This window comes from Adiantum capillus-veneris, chromosome 30 (assembly GCF_014529385.1).
Source record: "Adiantum capillus-veneris isolate H3 chromosome 30, ASM1452938v2, whole genome shotgun sequence".
NCBI classification, from domain to species: domain Eukaryota; kingdom Viridiplantae; phylum Streptophyta; class Polypodiopsida; order Polypodiales; family Pteridaceae; genus Adiantum; species Adiantum capillus-veneris.
This window is the reverse complement of record NC_140960.1, coordinates 67,714,356-67,737,151: the sequence shown is the minus strand read 5'-3', so window position 1 is coordinate 67,737,151 and position 22,796 is coordinate 67,714,356. Positions and strand designations below refer to the sequence as shown.

General features: G+C 44.5%; 1 protein-coding gene across 1 annotated transcript in view; it reads right to left on the bottom strand.

Annotated features, from left to right (window-relative positions):
- VHA-A (vacuolar ATP synthase subunit A) overlaps positions 1-22,605 on the bottom strand; it is a 49,850-nt gene extending 27,245 nt beyond the window's left edge. The window contains exons 1-9 of the mRNA XM_086507210.1: positions 22,459-22,605; positions 22,280-22,376; positions 21,542-21,668; positions 21,402-21,457; positions 21,266-21,322; positions 21,049-21,160; positions 20,935-20,972; positions 20,753-20,854; positions 20,580-20,636 (exon numbers count right to left, since the gene is read on the bottom strand). Coding sequence (XP_086363336.1) covers positions 20,580-20,636; positions 20,753-20,854; positions 20,935-20,972; positions 21,049-21,160; positions 21,266-21,322; positions 21,402-21,457; positions 21,542-21,668; positions 22,280-22,357 — 627 coding nt within the window. The 5' untranslated portion in view covers positions 22,358-22,376; positions 22,459-22,605. The remainder of the gene's footprint in view (positions 1-20,579; positions 20,637-20,752; positions 20,855-20,934; positions 20,973-21,048; positions 21,161-21,265; positions 21,323-21,401; positions 21,458-21,541; positions 21,669-22,279; positions 22,377-22,458) is intronic.
- Positions 22,606-22,796: the final 191 nt, after the last annotated feature.

Below are 22,796 nucleotides of genomic sequence, written 5' to 3'. Positions count from 1 at the left end.
CCGATGACGACGACGATGATGACGGCAGCGGCTTAAGCTGAAATCTGGGATCTTCTTGGTGGCTGGAAATGACTGTTTCGGGCTGGTTCCATGGCTGAAATTTACAGTCTTTGCTGGGCTGATATGAGGATCAAAAACGCTGCTGAATTCTGCTCTTTGGCTGCGTTTTTGGATAGAAGTTTCTTGCTGAAAAACGTTGGGACAGCAGAGACCTTCTTGCTGAAAATGACTGTTTTTGCAAGTGTTAATTAACCCTTACCGGCTGCGGATCGTCTGCTACAACTGATGATGAAAACGCTGATCTTACTGAGGGTTTCCTTGCGTTTGTAAATGCTGAAATCGCTGCAGATCTGCAACTGAATGCTAGCGTTAGTGAGATCCTACTGCTGCTGCCAATGAATGGTGAAAACGCAAGGCAAGAGGGACATGGGGTGGCGATGGCTGGGCTAGAAAACGCCAATGGAAGGGGAGTACTATGGCGATGGCTGATGGGAGGGAGTGGCCTCGCCAAGGGTTGGAGAGGGTCTTGCTGAGAGAGGGTTGACACCTGTTGCTTGGGGAAGCCTGCTGTGTCTTTGCTCATCTGCCAATTTGTGCTAACTTGGGTTTACTTATATATTAACTTACCCAATTTGCCCTACAGAGTACCCAACAAAAGTCACTTAATAAATAAGCGAAAAATGTTAAAAATAGGGAAAAATGGGATAAAGTCATCTGAAAAATCCCCAAACTGACTCTGATGGAATCTGATGGAAATGCTTATGCTTATGCAGTGTGCAACCAGAGGATATGCATCTACACTGAGTGACTGGGCATACATGGTCTACGAATAGACTCACAAAAGTGCCAGATTACTTCTAATCTAACTTGACTGGACTTGACGGAAACCCTGCTATGGTGTAGCTTGTCCACGGACATATAGGGTTGGGATGTGTCACGTGACATCCCCTCCTTTTTAAAGTGAGGTACTGGTACCGAGCTGCATGGCTTCCTTGTAGTCTGCCAACAACTCTGGATAATCCTTGAAGAACTCTTCGTCTACCCACACCGCTTCATGGGTTCCTCGATCTTTGAACTTCAAAAAATACTGTCGTACTTGTTTCTTCAAACCATGGCGAAACCAATGCAACAAGACTTGCTCCGGCTCCATAACTTCTGCTTCATCGATGATCTCCGGTTCTTCTTCTTCCGAAACGTCCTTTGGAAGTGTTCCCTGAAGACTTTCAATCAAGAAACATGGAAAACGTTGTGCATTGACCATGAGTTAGGCAACTTCAATTTCATTGAAACCTCATTAATCTTTTTGATAACTGGAAATAGACCATACATACGAAAAGATAATTTATGACATTTCTTTCCAACTTGCTTAAGACGCTGTTTCATAATTCGTAGATACACCCAATCTCCTTCCTTGATCAAGACCTCCTAATGATGCTTGTTAGCCTGTCGAGAATAAGATTGTTGAGCCTTGCTTAGCCGAAGCTTCACACTCTCAGAAATCTCATCCAATGACTGACTCTCAGCATTGGCATCAGACATTGACTGACCGATAGAGTCAACAATGACTAGAATCGGCGGCCAAAAGCTGCCTCATACGGAGTTCGAGCAATAGCAGAAGAGAAGGAATCATTGAGAATAGCATGTACCAATGGGAGATAGAGCTCCCATTGAGACTGTTGATCATGAACATAAGACTTCAACACATCAAAAGCCAACTGATTATAAATTTCCGTTTGACCGTATGATTGTGGATGAAAAGCGGATGAAAAATTCAACTTTGTGCCAAAATTTTCAAAGAGTGCACGCCAAAAGTTGGACGTAAACATAACATCCCTATCTGAAACAATGGACTTTGGCAAACCACAGAGCGGGTACCAATGCTTTATGAACAATCGTGCAACATCCTGTGCAGTAACTGTGGCCTTACAAGGAATCAACATGCAGAATTTGTTGAAACGATCAACAATAGTTAAACATTGAGTGTTCCTTGAATGCTTACTTGGTGGTAAGTTAGTCACAAAATCCATAGAGATATCATGAAGAGGTCCCTCGCGAATGGGCAGCGGAAGCAAAAGACCTTGCTGTTTACCCCGAGAAGCTTTTACTTTTTGACATATAGTGCAATGTGTGACATAACTAAACACATCTTTTCGCATTTTAAGCCAATAGAAAAATCGTTCAATCTTTTTCAATGTGGTATTCATACCCTTGTGCCCACCCATGAGAGAGTCATGTACATCATGCAATATGGCTGGCCTGAGAGAGGACAACACACATAGACGATGACGAAAAAATAACAATCCATCACAAATGAGATAGTTGTTGGGCCCTTGGAAAGCAAGAGCCTGCAACCAATACTTACCAAACTCCGAATCTGCATACTGATTCTTCATGCTGTCAAAAGACTCACCCTGTATAAAAAATGTGGTTCTTGACTCGAGAGCCAAAATCTGTCCTTTGCGACTCAACGCATCTGCAACAGGGTTAGCTTTTCCAGGCACATACTCAATCAAACCTCCAAATTGCTCAAAAAATTGTAACCACCGCGCTTGGCGATCACTCCAATGTGCACTAGGCATAGACTAGAGTCACTTGAGGGCTTGATGATCTGTGCGCACTGTAAACTCTCTACCATACAAAAAATGCTTCCAATGCTTAAGAGAGTGAATGACAGACAAAAGTTCTTTATCATAAACTGAATAATTCTTTTCCGCACTATTGAGCTTCCGGCTAAGGAAAGCTGCTGGGCGACCATGCTGCTGGAGCACAGCGCCTATGGCGACATTGCTCGCATCCGTCCATATGTCAAAGGGATCATCCCAAGAGGCAAGGATAAGACACGGTGCTTCTGTCACCGCAACCTTGAGAGCTGCGAAAGCCTCAATAATAGCTGCCTCAAGCAAGTCTACGCGCTGACGGCGAGTCTTTACTCCTTTCAAAACATCAGTCATAGGTGCAACAATGCGTGCAAAATTCTCTATGTGCGAACTATATGCTTGACATAAACCAAGAAAAGAGCGCACATCATATGCAGTTTTGGGCAAATCCCAATTACGAACATGTTCCACCTTCGCGGGGTCTAGCTTGACGCCTTCTGCAGAAATGATATAACCCAAATAAGTGACTTCCGTAAGAAAAAATTCAGACTTCTTAGCCGCTATGTACAACTGACACTCATCCAAACGAGTTAGTACCCTTTCAACATCTCTTTCATGTTGTTCCCACAATGCAAAAAAAATGAGAATATCATCTAAAAAGATGAACTCACATCTAAAAGATGAACACACATACACCTACCATATCACCGAAACAACCTACCATGAGACGATTGAACGTTCCCACAGCATAACAATATACTCCCATTGCCCTCGCTCGGTGCGAAAGGCAGTCTTGAAAATGTCGCCTTTGAATACTCGTACCTGATGGTATCCACTTTTGAGATCGACTTTGCTGAAAACCTTTACCCCATTGAGCCTATCCAGGATATACTCAATGCGAGGCATCAGAAACTTGTTCTTGACGGTCATCTTGTTTAATGCCCTATAATCAACACACAAACAAGACGAACCATCCTTCTTGCGAACGAACAAAATAGGGACAGCAAAAGGACTTACACTGAGACGTATGAATCCTCTAGCCACCAACTCCGTGAGTTGTCGCTCTAACTCTTCCTCCTGTGACTTGTTCAAACGGTAGGGAGCCTTACTGACCGGCTGCGCTCCCTCCATAAGCTCGATGCGCTGGTCCTCCGACCACTCTGGTGGAAGACGAGGTGGAAGATCATCCTGCAAAAAGAGATGTTTACATTTCGTAAACAACTCCGAATACTTACCTGGAGGCTTGGAGCTTGAATGCTCTGGGAAACTGGGGCAGCATAGATAAATGCCACTTGTGCACCTCGTCGTAGTTCACGCTTTACCTGCACATGCGAGATGAGAGGCAAAGAATGCAAGCCCTCCTCAGCACGAATGATGAAGGGGGAATCTGTTTTGGCATACAAAGTGAGAGTGAAAGCCTCCCAATCAACGAGAGGGTTCAATTCACGAAACCATTTCATGCCTAAAATCATATCACATCCTGAGAGAGGAGACACAAGAAATTTCTACGAAAAGAAGCTTGTTGAACGGTAAACATCACATCAAGGCACTCCTTCGTGATGAGAGGGTCCATCCCAGAAGCGAAGCCAGAAACCTCGATAGGAGATTTCTGACTAACCTCTAGGCGGGCTCTCTCAACAAGAGGGGGACTAATCACATCATGCATACTGCCTAGATCAAACAATATGATAAAACGTTGTTCTTTAACATTACCATAACACTTCATGAGAGATTCATCAATGTGTGTGTCAGAGTCATGAGAAGATGCAGGTTGCGTTGTGACAGAGTTTGTGGTAGTTGTGGGTGCCTTTGGTTCTTTAGGTGGGACTGTCTTAGGACAAGCCTTCTTAATGTGACCCTTGACATGACATTTAAAACATCTACCTTCTTTAGCATAAATCACTTGTTCTTCTACCGTGATGTATCCTCCTATAATTCCTTGAGAAGCGTTTTCATAAGGGGTTAGCTTAGGTTTTGCAAGTGTTTTAGCTTTACCCTTAGATTCATTGTTAGAGTTCTTTTCCAAGGAATTAGAGGAAGAAGGGCTATAAGAATTACCATTCTTACCATTCTATGTGGTCTGAGAATTTTGAGATGCCCCTTGAGAAGACTTGTTCTCCTTAGGCTTTCCCTTGTTGTGCTTCATCTCTTGGGCGAGAGCAATTGCTACCGCCTTGTTGAGATCTGCGAGGTCAAAGACTTCAACATCAAACTTGATGTATTCGTCTAACCCAAAGAGAAAAGCCTCTTTGCGCTCATCATCCGACTTGCGTAATTGAGTGCCTAGCTGCAAAACACGGTTAGAAAAAGACATGACTAGCATACCATGTTGCTTGAGATTACGCCAATCCTCTTTCAATCATGCGAGTACTGAGGTTGCATAAACCGCGCCTTGAGCTTGTCTTGGAAATCAACCCAACTAAAAGAGAGGGGCGTGAAATTGTCAGCTGCCTTTAGGTGCGCGGCTAGCTGTGCCTCTTGCCATGCATAGTACCAATTTATGGCATCACCGACAAGGTACATAGCTGCCGTCAAAACTTTGCTATTTCCTGTTTTCTTAGTTGTGGCAAAATAAGCATTAAATTGATGCAACCAAGAATGAATCACCATAGCATCCATCTTACCATCATACTTACTGAAAGTCAACTTTTCGGTGACGAGGTTGTTAGAATCCGCATCGTGGCTTGCACCACTAGAGGAACTCCCACGATCTTTGGGTGGTTCGGTCTTTGAGGCTAGCATGTGGGAAAGAAATTCTTGATGGCGAATCTCCCTTTGAGCTTCTCGTTCATCGCGCTCGCGTTCGAAAGCAAGCCGATTTTCTTCTTGTTTTGCGGCACGAGCAATGCGCTCACGTTCCTAAGCAAGGCGATTTTCTTCTTGTTTTGCGGCAAGAGCAATGCGCTCACGTTCCTAAGCAAGGCGATTTTCTTCTTGTTTTGCGGCAAGTGAAGCGTTTCTTTCATCGCGCTCGCGGTCCTTGGCTTCTTGTGCTTCTGCTTTGCTTGCGAGTTGTGCCAATGCAACTCGATTCGTTTCTTGTTGTTGTGCCATTATGTCCAACATCGACTTGACCATCATCTCCATAGGAGTGAGGACAACTCGTGGCGTAGATGGCGAAGGGGGAGGGTTGGAAAAATCTCCTGGTGGGGAGAATCCTTCGTCGCCTCTCTCATGCTCATCACCTGAATGCGAAGTATCCATGCTGCTTCGGGTGACGACCATGCACTAGGATCTTTGGTTCTTAAGTTCACGAGGAACTTGGTTCTTGAGGTTCTTGAGGTTTTCTTTTGCTTGCAAATCGCGTTGGAGAAGGATCTTCTCTTCACCCGAGTTCTACCCTTTTCTGCAGGCGCACCCCTTGGCGGCCTTGCGCTCACACCAAGGTTGCTTTTTTCCACCTCACGTCAATTGGCCGGCCACTAAGTGCACGGTCCGCTCTCAATGAGTGAAAAGAGACACAAGGGGAGGCTTGACAAGCCCTTCTTTCTTGGGATTCCTGTCACTCTTCAACAAAACATGATTAGGAATCGCCACGCCCAAGTAAACTTGGGTTCGTGCGATCGCAACAAGCAAAAAAATTCTTGTGGTTCTTTCCTTGAGTAATGCAGAACACTTCCAAAGCTCTGATACCAATGTAAGGTGCAGCAGAATGAATGTTGTATTTTCTCAAGATTAGTGATCTTTACTGCTCAAGGTTCCTTTTAGCTCTTAGGGAAAGAGAGAGCTTTCCGTCTTATAGAGAGTGCTGTGATCACGAACAAAGTGAGTGGATCTTGTGCGTGCAAGTAAATGAGACTGAGAGAAGGAGAGAGAAGAGATACGACACTCGTCGGCGAGAGTGGTCTACTTTGATTGCACAAAGGTGTGCAATGCGAATGCAATGGACTGATGCAATGGGACTATGCCGATGACGACGACGATGATGACGGCGGCGACTTAGGCTGAAATCTGGGATCTTCTTGGTGGCTGGAAATGACTGTTTCGAGCTGGTTCCATGGCTGAAATTTACAGTCTTTGCTGGGCTGATATGAGGATCAAAAACGCTGCTGAATTCTGCTCTTTGGCTGCATTTTTGGATAGAAGTTTCTTGCTGAAAAACGTTGGGACAGCAGAGACCTTCTTGCTGAAAATGACTGTTTTTGCAAGTGTTAATTAACCCTTACCGGCTGCGGATAGTCTGCTGCAACTGATGATGAAAACGCTGATCTTACTGAGGGTTTCCTTGCGTTTGTAAATGCTGAAATCGCTGCAGATCTGCAACTGAATGCTAGCGTTGGTGAGATCCTACTGCTGCTGCCAATGAATGGTGAAAACGCCAGGCATGAGGGACATGGGGTGGCGATGGCTGGGCTAGAAAACGCCAATGGAAGGGGAGTACTATGGCGATGGCTGATGGGAGGGAGTGGCCTCGCCAAGGGTTGGAGAGGGTCTTGCTGAGAGAGGGTTAACGCCTATTGCTTGGGGAAGCCTGTTGTGTCTTTGCTCATCTGCCAATTTGTGCTAACTTGGGTTTGCTTATATATTAACTTACCCAATTTGCCCTACAGAGTACCCAACAAAAGTCACTTAATAAATAAGCGAAAAATGTTAAAAATAGGGAAAAATGGGATAAAGTCATCTGAAAAATCCCCAAACTGACTCTGATGGAATCTGATGGAAATGCTTATGCTTATGCAGTGTGCAACCAGAGGATATGCATCTACACTCAGTGACTGGGCATGCACGGTCTACGAATAGACTCACAAAAGTGCCAGATCACTTCTAATCTAACTTGACTGGACTTGACGGAAACCCTGCTATGGTGTAGCTTGTCCACGGACACATAGGGTTGGGATGTGTCACGTGACATCATTAGTGATCGTTTCCTGTATGTTAGTCAACGTCCTTATGTGATCCCTTTTCCTAGGCATGCCATATTGTACGTTGAGCATGATTCACTGATCAATGAGCACGGATGTATGCGGATTTCTCATGAAAAGCTGAAAAGTATGCATTCAAGGAAGTCACATTCCATGTCTCTTCCTTGGTATGACACAGTTTCCGAAAGAGCACAAGAAAGATTGAGCATCAAGCATGGGCATGTCCATTGTGATTTACCACAGTTGATTGATTTAGATCAGAGACACAAGATTCGATCTCATTGTTTGCGTGTGTGTGGTGAACGGGTTGGCACTCCGTCTATTTGTTCATCTACATTGCATGCACAGTCTTTAGAGAAGACCATATTTTTTCCAGTCACTTTACATGGAATGGGTATATTCATGTTTTTGTGTTGGAAGTGGTTTCAAGAATTTTCAGCCATGGAGATTCTTGAAGAAGGTAGACGCAGGACTAAAGACGAAGTTGAAGCATTGAAGGAGCCACCGATGACTTGGTGTCGCTTTCGGCGCAGCCCAAAGAAGCAAGCTTTGCAGACCTTTATGAAGTTCAAGTATCGCACGACCCACATCAGAGTGGGCAAGCGAAGAGTCCTTTCTAGGATTCCGAATGTATTGGGGATCTCCCTCCATGCCATACAGTTCGATACCAGTACCTCACTTTGAAAAGGAGGGGATGTCACGTGACACATCCAACCCTATGTGTCCATGGACAAGCTACAGCATGACCAGGATTCAGTTCAGTCAAGTCAGTCTAGATTAGGAAGTGATCTGGCACTTTTGTGAGTCTGTTCGCATACTGTGCATGTCCACACTTAGTGTTATGAGCGCGTATAGAGCTAGAAGAGAGCAAGAGGAGGCGCTCACAATGTACAAGAACGTGGACTTGATGATAAGCTTAATATTGATTATAAGACTTGATACTTTATTGAGAGAGCTAGATACATGACTTGAGTACAACACAAGGCTTGATTGCAAGGACTAGACTTGAACATAAGAACTAGAAGAGGGATTTCCCCATAGGAGCCTCACAACTGGTGTTGGCAAGACTGAGGGGCTTGTGGCCCAAGACCCCTATTTATCCTAGTGCTTGAGGAGGTTATTTGAGGAGATTAGGACTTTCTAGGTTCTTCTTGAGGAGGTTAGAATCTTCTAGAACCTTCTTGATCCTTCTAGTTCTTCTAGAACCTTCTGGATCCTTCTTCAACTTCCTAGAGCTTTCCAAAAACTTCTAGATTCTTCCGGAATCTTCTCCAAGCTTCTAGAAACTTCTTGATCCTTCTAGTTCCTCTAGATCCTTCTTCAACTTTCTAGAGCTTTCCAGAAACTTCTAGATTCTTCCGAAATCTTCTACATGCTTCTAGAAACTTCTAGAATCTCCTTGATACTTTTAGAACCTTCTAGAATCTTCTAGATCCTTCTAGATTCTTCTAGATTTTTCTAGTGATGATGTAGGCAATGACACAGGCGATGATGTAGATGATGACATAGACAATGACATCAACGATGATGCAGACAATAACACAAGCGATGACATCAATGATGATGTAAGCGATGATGCCGTGTTCTAGAGTCTTCCAAAACTTTCTTCCAAGATCTTCCAAGACTTTCCAAAATCTCCTTAGTGATTTCCTATAGGAAACTCAAGAAGACCGACTCTCAAGCCTCCATGACACTTAAAGTAGATGCATATCCTCTGGTTGCACACAACATGATCATCAGATTTCCATCAGAACACATCAAGAGCATTTTTAAAGTGCATAGACGTATTTTCCCTCTTTTTGACATTTTTCACTTATTATTTTTAAGTGACTTTTGTTGGAAACTAGATAGGGCAATTTTGCTAAGTTTGTATATATAGAAACCTAGCGCTAGCACTTTCTGGTAGAAGAGGCAGTAGGAGCTTCGGTTCAACAGGCACCTTCTCAGCAAGACCCCCCAAGCAGTTGACCTAGCGTTTTTTGCAAGGGAAACCCAATTCAGCCTTGGTGTTTTTGCATCCTAATTCAACCTTTGCGATTCTCCATGGCAAATCAGTCTCGGCGACCACAAGACATAGCAGATCAGCCCTAGCGATAGCAGATTCCCCAGCAACAGCAGAATAGCCCTAGCGTTTTTGGTTTGCAGATCAACCTCAACGTTTTTGCAAATCTTCGCGACGGAATCAGCCCTAGACTCAGCGTTTTCAGTTTTCAGCAGTCAGTTTCCGCAGCAGAACCCCCGTACCTCGCAGATCTCACCTTTCCGCAGCAGATACTCGCCGCACGGTCAGATATCGCCGAGTTTGCAGATTCAGCCCGGAAAACGAAGATTTCAGAATTCAGCGCGTCGTCGTCGCATCGTCATCGACATCGTCACCAACATAGAGTCAGAATTCAGCAGATAAAGATTTGCAAATTTCAACCATTAGCATGTTCAGATTTCAGCCCATCTCGTCGTCGACGACATCGTCGGCAAGTCCAAGCATTGTAGAGATTTGTGCAATCATAAGTAGACCGCTCTCACCATAGAGAGTGGGGCCTTCGGAGGAGGATTTGACATCTCTAGTGTCGTATTCTCTTTTCTCTCTCTCTCTCTCAGTCTAAGCACCTTCATTCACAGTGTTTACCACTTTGTTTGTGTCCATTGCACTCTCTCACTAAAGGAACGGAAGGCTCTCCCTTCCATAAGTAAAAGGAACCTTGAGCACAATTCGGAGCACTCATCTTGAGCAAAGTTCTACATTCACTTCCGCTGCACCTTACATTTGGACCATAAGCTTTTGAGTTTGAAGGCTTTTCATGTGAAACTGCTTTTGGGGCCTGGGGCCTTTCAATATGAGGCTATGGGCTCATTCTTTGGCATGCTTCTTAGAGAAGGTGCAGAGTCTAGAGTACCGGCTTGTACTGTGTGGATGCAATATAAAGAAATACCGAAAGGGACACCAAGGTTTGGGGCCAATACTCTCTGGGGTGGAATTCCGCCACTCTGTGTCGCGTGTCATCTCTCTCTCTTTCAATTCAATTGTTATTGAAGTGCTAAAAGTCTGTTCAATCTGTTCTTTTCTATTGGCACGTGGTGCACGTCTTGTGACAATACACCCACGACATACCGTCCATATTTTTGAAAGTATGATGTTCTTGTCAAGTTCAAAGATTATTTTTCATGCATACAAGTCATCATGATTCATTACACTAGTGCGCATAATTGTCTAATAAATTAAAAAGTTCTCTCTTTAGTGTTCCGTGCAATCGAGGACAATTGCTTTGATTTTTAGAAGGCGGTATATGACAAGTTTTAGGGTTAGGATTTCTACGTCAAGGTCATAGACGCATCGGTCTAATGCATTTGTTTGGACCATCCATATTCACTCTCCCTAGGAAGGTGGTCCATGCAATTCTCTTGGTCAAAGGCAGAATTCTCAATGTGGTATTTGCATCTGAAGTTATCTGCATGGTGCTAGGACAACTGTGTGACTTCCGGGTCTTGGGCTAACTTGATTGTGTTCTGCATATGTCACCAGCGTGTGACTACTATCTATCCTTTTTGTTGATTTCTTTCTTATTATCTATTTACTTTCACTTTTTGGAAACACCCCTCGGGAAATCTAACTGCCCTGCATTGCATAGCTAGTGTGGAACTGTTCAGAGGGAGTCCAGGCCTGAGGGCAAGAGAGCACTAAGGTTGGACAAAGACTATGGTTAGCCAAGTGGAGTCATTGACTAGCCAAAGTGGAATCCTTTGCTACAAAGGCTACATTTCAGTTCGGGATGTGGCCGCAGTGTACAAAGAGGGTCGGATGACCTAGAAAGATACAATGGCAGCATCTCCTAAAATTTAGGGAACTGCTATTTTGGGACTTGAAAATGTGTTGGCGTCATTACCTCCGAAATGACAAGGGGAACATTTTCTTACTCTGCCGTGAAGTCAACTGGGCAACCGGTTGGGATATTTTTAGACGGCAACCCCGAAACGGGAAAATGCTTATAAATGTGCCAAGTGGCACCTTCTGGTGCACTTGCCTCATGCAACAAGAAGTGGCGCTGAATTTTAAGCTGGGAGAGGCTCATTTGCAGCTTTTGTCACAGGTTAAGAGCTATGGAGTGCTTGCTTTCCCTCTTATGCACAGTGCGGTGCCAGGAGTGATGCCCTGCACGCTACGCACTGCCCTCTCTCTCCCCTTTGGCAGTATGTTATGCCCCTCTAGTGGGCTTTTCATTTGACCAATGTACAGTTGTGTGGGTTCATGCGCGATTGCCGAGGCAAGAGCCTCTTGCACAGGTACTGGATTAGCTAGCGGCTAATCCCCCCCGCAGGTACAGGTGAATTCGGAGAGGTTTCACACCAGAAATCTCGTCCGATTCAAAGGGCAAGTAGCCCTACAGGTGCGGGAGCTCGAGGACTTGCTAAGGATGCGACCGGCATGCGAAACGGAGCCCGAAACAGTGAATTACAGCCTACTGTGTATTTTTGCAGGTTTAGGGTTTTGGCCCGAAACGGACCCTAATACCCCCAGGAGGTTCGGGGACGCAAGGGGACCGCTGTACAGGTGATCTGGCGCATTTTCAGGGCTGAAAACAGAGAATTCAGCGTGCTGCAGATTCTCGCCAGGTTTTGCAAAGTGCCCGTATGCGTCGGGAAAGTCAGTCAATGCGTGGGAATACTGACTGTGAAGGGTCCTAGTACAGTTATGCTGCCGAAATCAGGCCGGAACAGTTGAAATTCAGCCAAGTTTGTGCGGGGCAGCTTGTAGGGATCCACAGCATTTATTCCCTCTTTTAAAGAATAAAGAAATACCGAAAGGGGCGCCTAAGTTAGGGGCCAATCTGGTGTCCGTCTACTCATACAGGTGCAATCTAGCAGCCTGTATCCCTCTCCCCTTTGTTGTGTCTTGAAAGTACAGGTAAAATAGACGACTAATAATGGGTGAAAGCTAAATCAAGGTTTGAAGTAAAGTCTACCGCCCTTTTTGGATTGAACAGGCCGGTTTCATGGTTCCATCGACGGGATTAAATCACTTTTTTCCATAAAAGTGAGCCTGGAAAAAAGTGAGCCTTGGTCAGTTTTGGGCTTGAAGACACAGGGGATCATAGACCAGACACAGGGAATTGCAATTATGGCTGACAGACCAGATGATGTGACTGAAGAGGTTTCCTCTTCACAGGGTCAGCAGACACATGAAGTGGGTGAGTCCTCAAGACCACCACAGACAGATGATGATATATTCAAGACCCAGTTGGCTACTGCTGTGGCTATGTCCACACAACTAATGCAGAATCCGAGGTTTTTAGCCTTTCTGCAACCTCCTGTTCCGTCTCAGCAAGTTGGGTCACTGGATCATATTCAAAAGCCTGTTAAGGCTCGAGCACAGGTGATTCATACCGCACAGTCAATGGAAACACCTGTACACTTGACGGAGAACATGCAGTCTCCACAACCTATGCCTAAGGTGCAAGAACAGGTGGCTGAGATGTCAGTATTTCAAGCTGTACCAGTTCAGCCCGCCACCTTTCAGCAGCCTATAGCTGGTTCTAATGGGCAGGGAAGCAACCTACAGGCTATGCAACAAGTCTTCCCACCACCTTCAGTACACCCTGGCTATTTTGGAGGTGGATCCGTATTCCAGAGCATGGCTGGTCATGCACATGGAAATCAGTTTTACACGCCAGCAACAGTGTTCAGGGGTGCTCAAACGATGATGCCTAACCCCATGTACAGTGTCATGGATATGCAACCAGGGTTTCAGAGCACACAGGGCCAATTTGGGATGCCACAAGCAAATTTTGGTATGGCTGGAATTACAAATCAGTAGCCAAATATGGCATTTTCAGGTCAAGTTAATAGCGGCCAAGGAACACAGATGAACCCTAATAGTGTTCCCATGTTTCAGTCACTTCCATATGACAATTTAACGCCGCTGGAGAGGCCAACTCCGTACAAAGAAGGTGGCAAAGGTGTGTCTTTCACGACCTTTACAGGATTTGATGACAGGAAGAAGGCTCTCTCATTCCTCCAGCAGTTTGACAAGGCCTATGCAGGGGGAAACTTTACAAAGGCTTCAAAGGTCCGCAAGGCAGCCACTATCTTGACAGGGAATGCGGGACAATGGTGGACAACTTTATTGCTTCAAGGGCAAGCTCCGTCCACATGGATTTACTTCAAGCAGATTTTTGCAGCAGCATGGTTATCTGATGACTTTGAAGCAGATGTCATGACAGAATGGCACCAGCTTAATGCTGCTACTTGCAGAAATCTGGATGATTACAATCGGAAGTTTTGGAAAGCTCTACTTCCAGTGACTTCCTATAGGTTTGTGCCATTGACAGAACAGATTGAAAAATATTGTTGTGGCCTACCTAAAGGATTGAGAAAGTACTGCACGAAGACAAAAGTCACTACTTTGACGCAGCTCATCGAGGTAGCAAACACTGGTAATGGTTTGCTAAAGGGAGAAGATTGTGAATTTAACACTGGCGTCAAGGCAGAATCAGGCAAGAAAAATTCAGCCAAGAAGCACGTTCCCAATGAGGCTCCTAAAGGGACTCAGGAGTCGGCCAACGCAGGGAAAGACAAAGCTACGGCTGAATCAGAAAAAGGACTAGCAAAGAAATGGAAAAGACGTTCTCCTCGCAAGTCAGAAGAGCAAAAGAAGGTCCTGAGGACAGAAAACAAATGCTTTATATGTGAGCAGCCTGGCCACATTGCTTACAACTGTCCTACAAAGAAAAGGCCAGCTCATTCTGAAGACAAGGAGGACAGGAAAGGAAAGAAGCCCATGGCTGGTCTAGTGCCAGATATGGTGGGCGATAAGCCAAATTCAGATGCAAGTGAGCTTTGCAGAGCATGGGGAAAGGTCAGGGATCAAACAGTGCTTATCTTCTTTGATCCAGGTGCCAAAGCCAACTTCATTTCCCCAGAATTGGCTTCAAAGTTGGGAATCAGGCCTGAAGAGATGGGGTATACAGCAGAGGCAGGTTTGGCATATCCTGGCCATACAGAGGCTGTGACACCCATCATTGGAAAGTTGCGTCTACATATCCAGTCCTATGTAGATGCTGAAGAATTTTACATCATGCCACTGGACGGATGTGATGTGTTGTTAGGTATTCCTTGGTTGTTTCGTGTACAGGGAATCATGGATGCCTACAACAAAAAGATCACTGTACAGAGCAGGGGAAAGACTCACATTCTGAATGTAAAGCTTAAAGGGGAGTCTATTCCTATTGTATCAGCTTCTGCTATTACTTCTGTAATGAAAAAGCATCTTTCTGCGTACTTGGTTTTTCCGCGTGAAGTGTCAGATTGTGATGAATCAAATTTATCTGTGCTAGATAAAGAAAGGTCAATGTTTTTACAACAGTATAGTGACTGTTTTTCCGATTCATTACCGTCTCAATTACCGCCAGAGAGACCCGAGGACCATGCGATAGATTTGGTGCCAGGCAGTAGCCCACCAAATAAGCCTCCGTACAGGGTTAGTGCGGCTCAGCAGAAAGAGATAATGGGCCAAGTACAGGAGCTGTTAGAAAAGGGGCTGATTCAGCCGAGTTCATCTCCATTCTGTTCTCCAGTGTTGTTGGTGCAGAAAAAGGATGGCTCATGGCGTATGTGCATCGACTACCGTGCACTCAACAAGAATGCCATCAAGAATAGGTTCCCTATACCTAGAATTGATGATATTATGGACAAATTAGAAGGAGCAGCTATGTTTAGCAGGATAGATCTAAAGAGTGGGTACCATCAGATCCGCATTAGATCAGAGGATGTGCACAAGACTGCTTTTAGAACGACGTTTGGCCTTTACGAATTTTTAGTGATGCCCTTTGGTCTCACAAATGCTCCTGCTACGTTCAATAGGATGATGGACAGAATTTTCCGTCCACACCAGCAGTTTGTTGGTACATTCTTTGATGACATGATAGTCTACTCAAAGAATGAAGAGGAGCATAGGCATCACTTGGCCATTGTGTTCAAAGAGCTACGCAGTCATAGGTTGCTCATCAATGCAAAGAAAAGTGAGTTTTTTCTGGAAGAGAATCACTTTCTGGGACACATTGTCTCAAAGGATGGTGTCAGAATGGATCCTGCAAAAGTTGAAGCGATCAAGTCATGGCCAAATTTGAAGACGGTGCATGATGTCCGAAGCTTTTTGGGACTATGCTCCTATTACAGAAGGTTTATCCGAAATTTCGCTGAGATTGCTTCACCTTTACATGCTCTTCAAAAGAAAGCAGTCACCTTTAGATGGACACAGAAAGAGATTTCAGCTTTTAATCTCTTAAAGGAAAAGATGACTTCGGATCCAGTCATTGTGTTGCCAGATCTTAGGAAGTCATTTGTGGTCCAGTGTGACGCCTGCGGTAGTAGCATTGGTGCAGTGCTAATGCAAGATGGCAGGGTAGTAGCCTATGAGAGCAGAATTTTGCAAGGGCCAGAGATGACCATGCAGGTCTATGAGAAAGAGTTACTGGCTGTGATTCATGCGCTCTTAAGTTGGAAACACTACCTGCTAGGTGCAGACTTTGTTGTCCAAACGGACCATCAGACCTTGCGATACTTCTTGACACAGACAAAGTTATCTGAGAAGCATATGCGATGGGCAAATATTTTGTCCATGTTTCATTTTCAGATTGTGCATGTGGAAGGCAAGAAGAACGTTGTGGCTAATGCCTTGTCAAGGAAGCCACAAATTTCAGCTGTGTCAATTCCTTATCATCATGAACTTGATGATATGAGAGAACAGTATGCAAATGATGAAGATTTTGCAAGGGTCTTCGAGCAACTAATGGATGGACAACGTCATGAACACTATCTTCTCAAAGATGGGTTCATGATGATGCATGGCAGATTGTGTGTCACAAAGCCATTGCGACGCAAAGTCATGGAAGAGAGTCATGTCCCACCGTATGCAGGGCATCGTGGTATCGATGCTACAGTTAAAGCGGTTGAGACATTCTTCTATTGGCCTACATTGAGAAGGGATGTGGATGCCTTTGTGCGAGAATGCCTAATATGCCAAAAGATCAAGTTTGTCAGGCAAAAGGCACCAGGGTTATTGCAACCACTACCTATTCCAGATAAACCATGGGAAAGTATTGCTATGGATTTTATCTTTGATCTTCCGAGAACGCAGACAGGAAACGATGGTATGTGGACCATTATTTGCAGATTCAGCAAACAGGCCCATTTTATTCCTGTCAGGAAGAAGATAAAGCCAGATCAGATGGCACGCTTGTTTATGAGCAATATTTTCAAGTATCATGGCATGCCACAGTCGATTGTTAGCGACCGTGATCCACGCATGACAAGTTTGTTCTGGAGAGGCTTGTTTGAGAATATGGGCACCACGCTCAAATTCTCTTCGTCATTTCATCCTCAAACAGATGGGCAGTCAGAAGAGGCAAATTCTACTGTCCTAGATCTGTTGAAGTGCTATGTGTCAGAGCATAAAGGAAAGTGGGAGCAGTATTTGCCATTGGTGGAGTATGCATACAATAATACAGTGCATTCATCAACTGGCAAGGCACCTTTTGAGATAGTTGAAGGTGGCAAGAAAGTTCCTCCCATACTGCATACAAAGGACAAGATATTTGAAGCAGATAAGTATGTTCAGGACATGGATGAAATGTACAAGAAGGTCAAAGTGGCCTTTGAAAGGACTCAGGCAAAGCAAAAGAAAGCAGCTGATCGTCACCGTCGTGAAGTGGTATATTCACTTGGTGATTGGGTGCTTTTACTCTTTGAAAAGGCAAGGTTAAAGAAGATGAAGGGCAAGGAAAGACTGTTTCCAAAGCTCAGCATGCGTTACTATGGGCCTTTTCAAGTGTGCGACATAATCAGTGATGTTGCATATAGGGTGAAATTGCCTGACAGTTGGAAGATTCACAATGCGTTTCATGTGAGTCTTCTCAGACCCTATGTGGGTGATGTGCCAGAAGATATGCCAGCTGAAGATCAGCCGGAAGTCGAGGAACTTGACGAGAGCTTGGTCCCGGAACAGATTTTGGCACACAAAGAAAGAAAAGTGAAAGGCAAGGTTGCTAAGCGTTACTTGGTAAAGTTCAGAAACTATCCACCAATGGATGCTAAGTGGATGGAAGAAGGTGAACTTGCAGAGTCACCAACTGTGTTATCACTTTACCTGGAAGCCTTCGATTTGCAACCTACCTTGACCCCTTAAGTTTCAAAGCTACATGGATTGTCAGTGTGACAATGGCTTCTGAAACAAATGATGTACATGGTATTTAAAGTGAGCTCAAATCAAATACCTGTTACATGAATGTTAGAGCTGTACAGATTGTCAGTTTGGCAATTGCTCTTATGGAATGTCCAAAAGTTTGGTTAGTGCTATAGAAGTGAGTATTTCTTGTCAGTTTGTCAAGGATACAGTGATTGCTTCTATTAAAGAGTACATGTGTAACTGCATTCTTAAACTGTCGGTTTGGGTATGCTCGAAAGTGTTACGGGATCCAACGTGTACTATAAGACAGTGGCAAAATGTGCAGCTACCATTTTGTCATTGGAAAGTTAGTGACTCAAAGCAATGGCAGAGTGAGAAGCTACCACTATGTCATTGGGACAGGGTTCACACGCAAGCAATACATGAGTCGACGAGGTGTTGAATACACCAGGGTTGACAATGAGCATGTATGTGTCGTACATGTGTCGACAGGTGTTAAATACATCAGTGTTGACTAGGAGCATGAACGACATAGATGCAAACGAGGACGTTTGAGATTTCAAGAGGGGGGTATGTCACCAGCGTGTGACTACTATCTATCCTTTTTGTTGATTTCTTTCTTATTATCTATTTACTTTCACTTTTTGGAAACACCCCTCGGGAAATCTAACTGCCCTGCATTGCATAGCTAGTGTGGAACTGTTCAGAGGGAGTCCAGGCCTGAGGGCAAGAGAGCACTAAGGTTGGACAAAGACTATGGTTAGCCAAGTGGAGTCATTGACTAGCCAAAGTGGAATCCTTTGCTACAAAGGCTACATTTCAGTTCGGGATGTGGCCGCAGTGTACAAAGAGGGTCGGATGACCTAGAAAGATACAATGGCAGCATCTCCTAAAATTTAGGGAACTGCTATTTTGGGACTTGAAAATGTGTTGGCGTCATTACCTCCGAAATGACAAGGGGAACATTTTCTTACTCTGCCGTGAAGTCAACTGGGCAACCGGTTGGGATATTTTTAGACGGCAACCCCGAAACGGGAAAATGCTTATAAATGTGCCAAGTGGCACCTTCTGGTGCACTTGCCTCATGCAACAAGAAGTGGCGCTGAATTTTAAGCTGGGAGAGGCTCACTTGCAGCTTTTGTCACAGGTTAAGAGCTATGGAGTGCTTGCTTTCCCTCTTATGCACAGTGCGGTGCCAGGAGTGATGCCCTGCACGCTATGCACTACCCTCTCTCTCCCCTTTGGCAGTATGTTATGCCCCTCTAGTGGGCTTTTCATTTGACCAATGTACAGTTGTGTGGGTTCATGCGCGATTGCCGAGGCAAGAGCCTCTTGCACAGATACTTGATTAGCTAGCGGCTAATCCCCCCCGCAGGCACAGGTGAATTCGGAGAGGTTTCACGCCAGAAATCTCGTTCGGTTCAAAGGGCAAGTAGCCCTACAGGTGCGGGAGCTCGAGGACTTGCTAAGGATGCGACCGGCACGCGAAACGGAGCCCGAAACAGTGAATTACAGCCTACTGTGTATTTTTGCAGGTTTAGGGTTTTGGCCCTAAACGGACCCTAATACCCCCAGGAGGTTCGGGGACGCAAGGGGACCGCTGTACAGGTGATCTGGCGCATTTTCAGGGCTGAAAACAGAGAATTCAGCGTGCTGCAGATTCTCGCCAGGTTTTGCAAAGTGCCCGTATGCGTCGGGAAAGTCAGTCAATGCGTGGGAATACTGACTGTGAAGGGTCCTAGTACAGTTATGCTGCCGAAATCAGGCCGGAACAGTTGAAATTCAGCCCAAGTTTGTGCGGGGCAGCTTGTAGGGATCCACAGCATTTATTCCCTCTTTTAAAGAATAAAGAAATACCGAAAGGGGCGCCTAAGTTAGGGGCCAATCTGGTGTCCGTCTACTCATACAGGTGCAATCTAGCAGCCTGTATCCCTCTCCCCTTTGTTGTGTCTTGAAAGTACAGGTAAAATAGACGACTAATAATGGGTGAAAGCTAAATCAAGGTTTGAAGTAAAGTCTACCGCCCTTTTTGGATTGAACATGCCGGTTTCAGCATATTCCGGCCGAAGAGCCTAGACTCTAGAAGGAGAAACAAAAGCAAACCCAACTCACTAAGTTCTACCAAAGGGGCCTAAAAAAATAAAGCCTTGCATAAATTCTGTTGGCGTTGCTGGATGTACAAACACCGGAGATTTGCACTGGCAGTGTCACGTGGCAGAACTACATGAATTTTCTACGTTTTGCACTGACAAGTGCCACATGGCAGCTATACGGATTTCTGCATTATTCGGCATTGTTTCAAGACAGATTTGACGCCGGCTTTTAGGGAGTAGATGCTTTTGAGAAAAGATGCTTTTAGACCTGATGCTTTTGGGGCTCTGCTTTTAGCATCCATTGTACTCTATATAAGTGCCCCATGGGCCACTCTTTGCGGCATCAGGATGCAGACCTTGAAGAGCTGAACCCATCACGAGTTGTACCATCTTGAAGCAATAATAAAGAAATATCGAAAAAAGCGCAAGTCTTTGGGGCCAATGCGTCTAGGTTTAGAACTCCACCGAGTCGTGTCGTCTTGCTCTCAGATATTTAAGTACTTGAAGTGTTAAAAGTGTGAAGTTTGTAGTTATCTCTATGTTTCCGTCCGGTTCCTCGCCGGAAGCGATTACACCCTACCCGTTCGCCCACCCACAACATGGGCATTCGATGCCATTTGTTATTTGAAGAAACAATCTTCATTCATCACATGGTGTCAATAGACTGCACTGAGGAAGAAATTGACCAATTCTTGCACTTTTATAAATCAAAGTCGCAAACTGATTTCCGGTTAAACCAAAACTGAGCTAAAAAACTTTAACCACAGGTCTTGAGCATCAGCCAACAAATAAAGATAAACAAAAAAACTGGGCCTCTTTGATCATATTGCAGTAAGATTGTACAAGGCACCTGAAGCATTGTAATTGACTTCTTAATGCCTTGAAACTCCAGCTCAAGAACCGTGTCCTGCAGAAGAAATCAGAGATCAGTCTCAGCATACTGAAGATTGGAAAACATAAGCATAGAGTTGAAATATTTGAATGCAGGAGGAAAAACTTCAAAGCTTAATCATGCATGAGCACCTGGATTGAGTATTGGCCTGCTGGCGCAACATAGGTGACCTTTCCCATTGCCCCAGGTGGTACAGAAATGTGATGAGTCATAAGACTATTCTCAAAAACGGTCTGTAACAAAACAAAGGGTTTACATAAGCACAAACTCCACAGAGCACGGGACACAAACTAAGAAAATTTCATGAACTTACTGCATACATGTCTCCTCCGGTAACAGCATCCCCAATACCTAATATATAAGAACATGAAAGCTATTACACAATACTATAAAGCATGTCCTCAGATTAGAGTTTCTAGAAACATACTTATTCGTTTAGGTTCAAACTCCCATAAAGCATCCTTGTCAAGGGCAGGAACTGCCACTCCACGAGGTATGTAGACACCACCTGATTTTATAGCTATTGCTTTTAAAGGACGCTGAAACAACGTTAGAAAGTTACATCTCATGATGCATATGATGAGATTATTATGTGCTTGCCCTCTCTCAATACTAAACAAGAGAAAGAGCTTTGAAGCTGAAACCTGAATTCCATCAAAAATATTTCCAAGGATTCCAGGTCCAAGCTCCACTGAGAGTGGCTGCAATCAAATCCACCATATAAGACAACCAGTGACATAGGAAATGAGAGTAGAAAAAACCACTAACAGGAAATTGCACCTTGTGTGTGCGCAGCACAGGATCATTGACCATCAAACCAGCTGTCTCTTCATAAACTGGCAGAAAGATTATGGAGATTAAAATGACTACAACCCCTTTCAACGGCTGGGCTTTTCTTAATGAAGAACTTATCAATCTACCTTGTATAGTAGCAGAATCTCCTTCAAGCCTGATGATTTCTCCGATCAACTTATCATGTCCTACTCTTACAAGTTCGTACATGGCTGCACCTCCCATACAATCAGCAACCACAACAGGTCCTGAAACCTACAACAGTTTCACAAGATATATGTTTTACAAACACTTAGACGCGATACTTGCATGCCTCTAAAAAAAGAACTTCCACAATTTTCCATTCCTCTGCAGTCAAGAAAGACAAGCCCCCAATTCTGGATAATCCAGGTTGGAGAAACTACTATACCCAAGTCTTACAAATGAAAACAAAGAAACAAAGAAAGGAGAGTCAATCTTCTAGATGCATTAGCTTGAAACGATGCTCAAGCCAAATGTGTCAATTTGTTTGACTTTGGGGCAGTGTCTCCAGCTAAAGCATATAGAAGATTGACTCTCTTTGCCTTCCTTTCTTTGTTTCTCTGTTGATGGAGACCTCACTCGTGCTAATGTAGTAGCCATGTATCGATGATCGCAAAGAATAGTTGAAGACGATGTTTAATTTTCATCTACATCGAATGAGTAGGAGAAGAAGCCCAGCATGATTGTTGTCAATTTTTTAGCACAGTGAGGTAAAACACATTGCAACGATACATTTGATCTAGCTTCCGATCTTTGCAGAAAAGATCGCACCTGCCGAAACGAATAAGATTTGACCTAATTGCAAAACAAGATAAGTCGCATAAGTGTGTGGTAGCTGTGAGTACCTTGCGGACATAGCCATATTCGCTTTCGTGTTCGAAGTCTTCAAACGTAGTTAAGCCATCGCCAGAAATACCAGGCATGGTGACAAGTGAGGATGATCTGATGAGTTCAAATAGGCGGGATCAAGATCTGCAAATTAGGGTTAAACCCAAATCAATAAAACCTGAAGAAGAAGACCCACCAAGCCCGCAGAGCTTGTAACAGAGACGCGCAGCTCTCGTTTAGAGAGAGTTGCAGTGAACTGCTCTTATTAATATTATTAGTTGCCAGGATGCAAATTTTCCTGGCATTATGATATGAATATCCATGGGCCACGTGTCCCTCCTTTCCACAATTGCTTGAGGCTTGAACTGGTTGTAAGCGTCAATTCACACTAGTAAAACGGCGCCGCCTTCGGCGGCGGCATGGCCCCTCTTAACCTCAAGCCCCTTGCTCGTCGCAAATTTCATACAGCAAATCAAGAAAAGTATTCTCTCTCTCTCTCTCTCTCTCTCTCTCTCTCTCTCTCTCTCTCTCTCT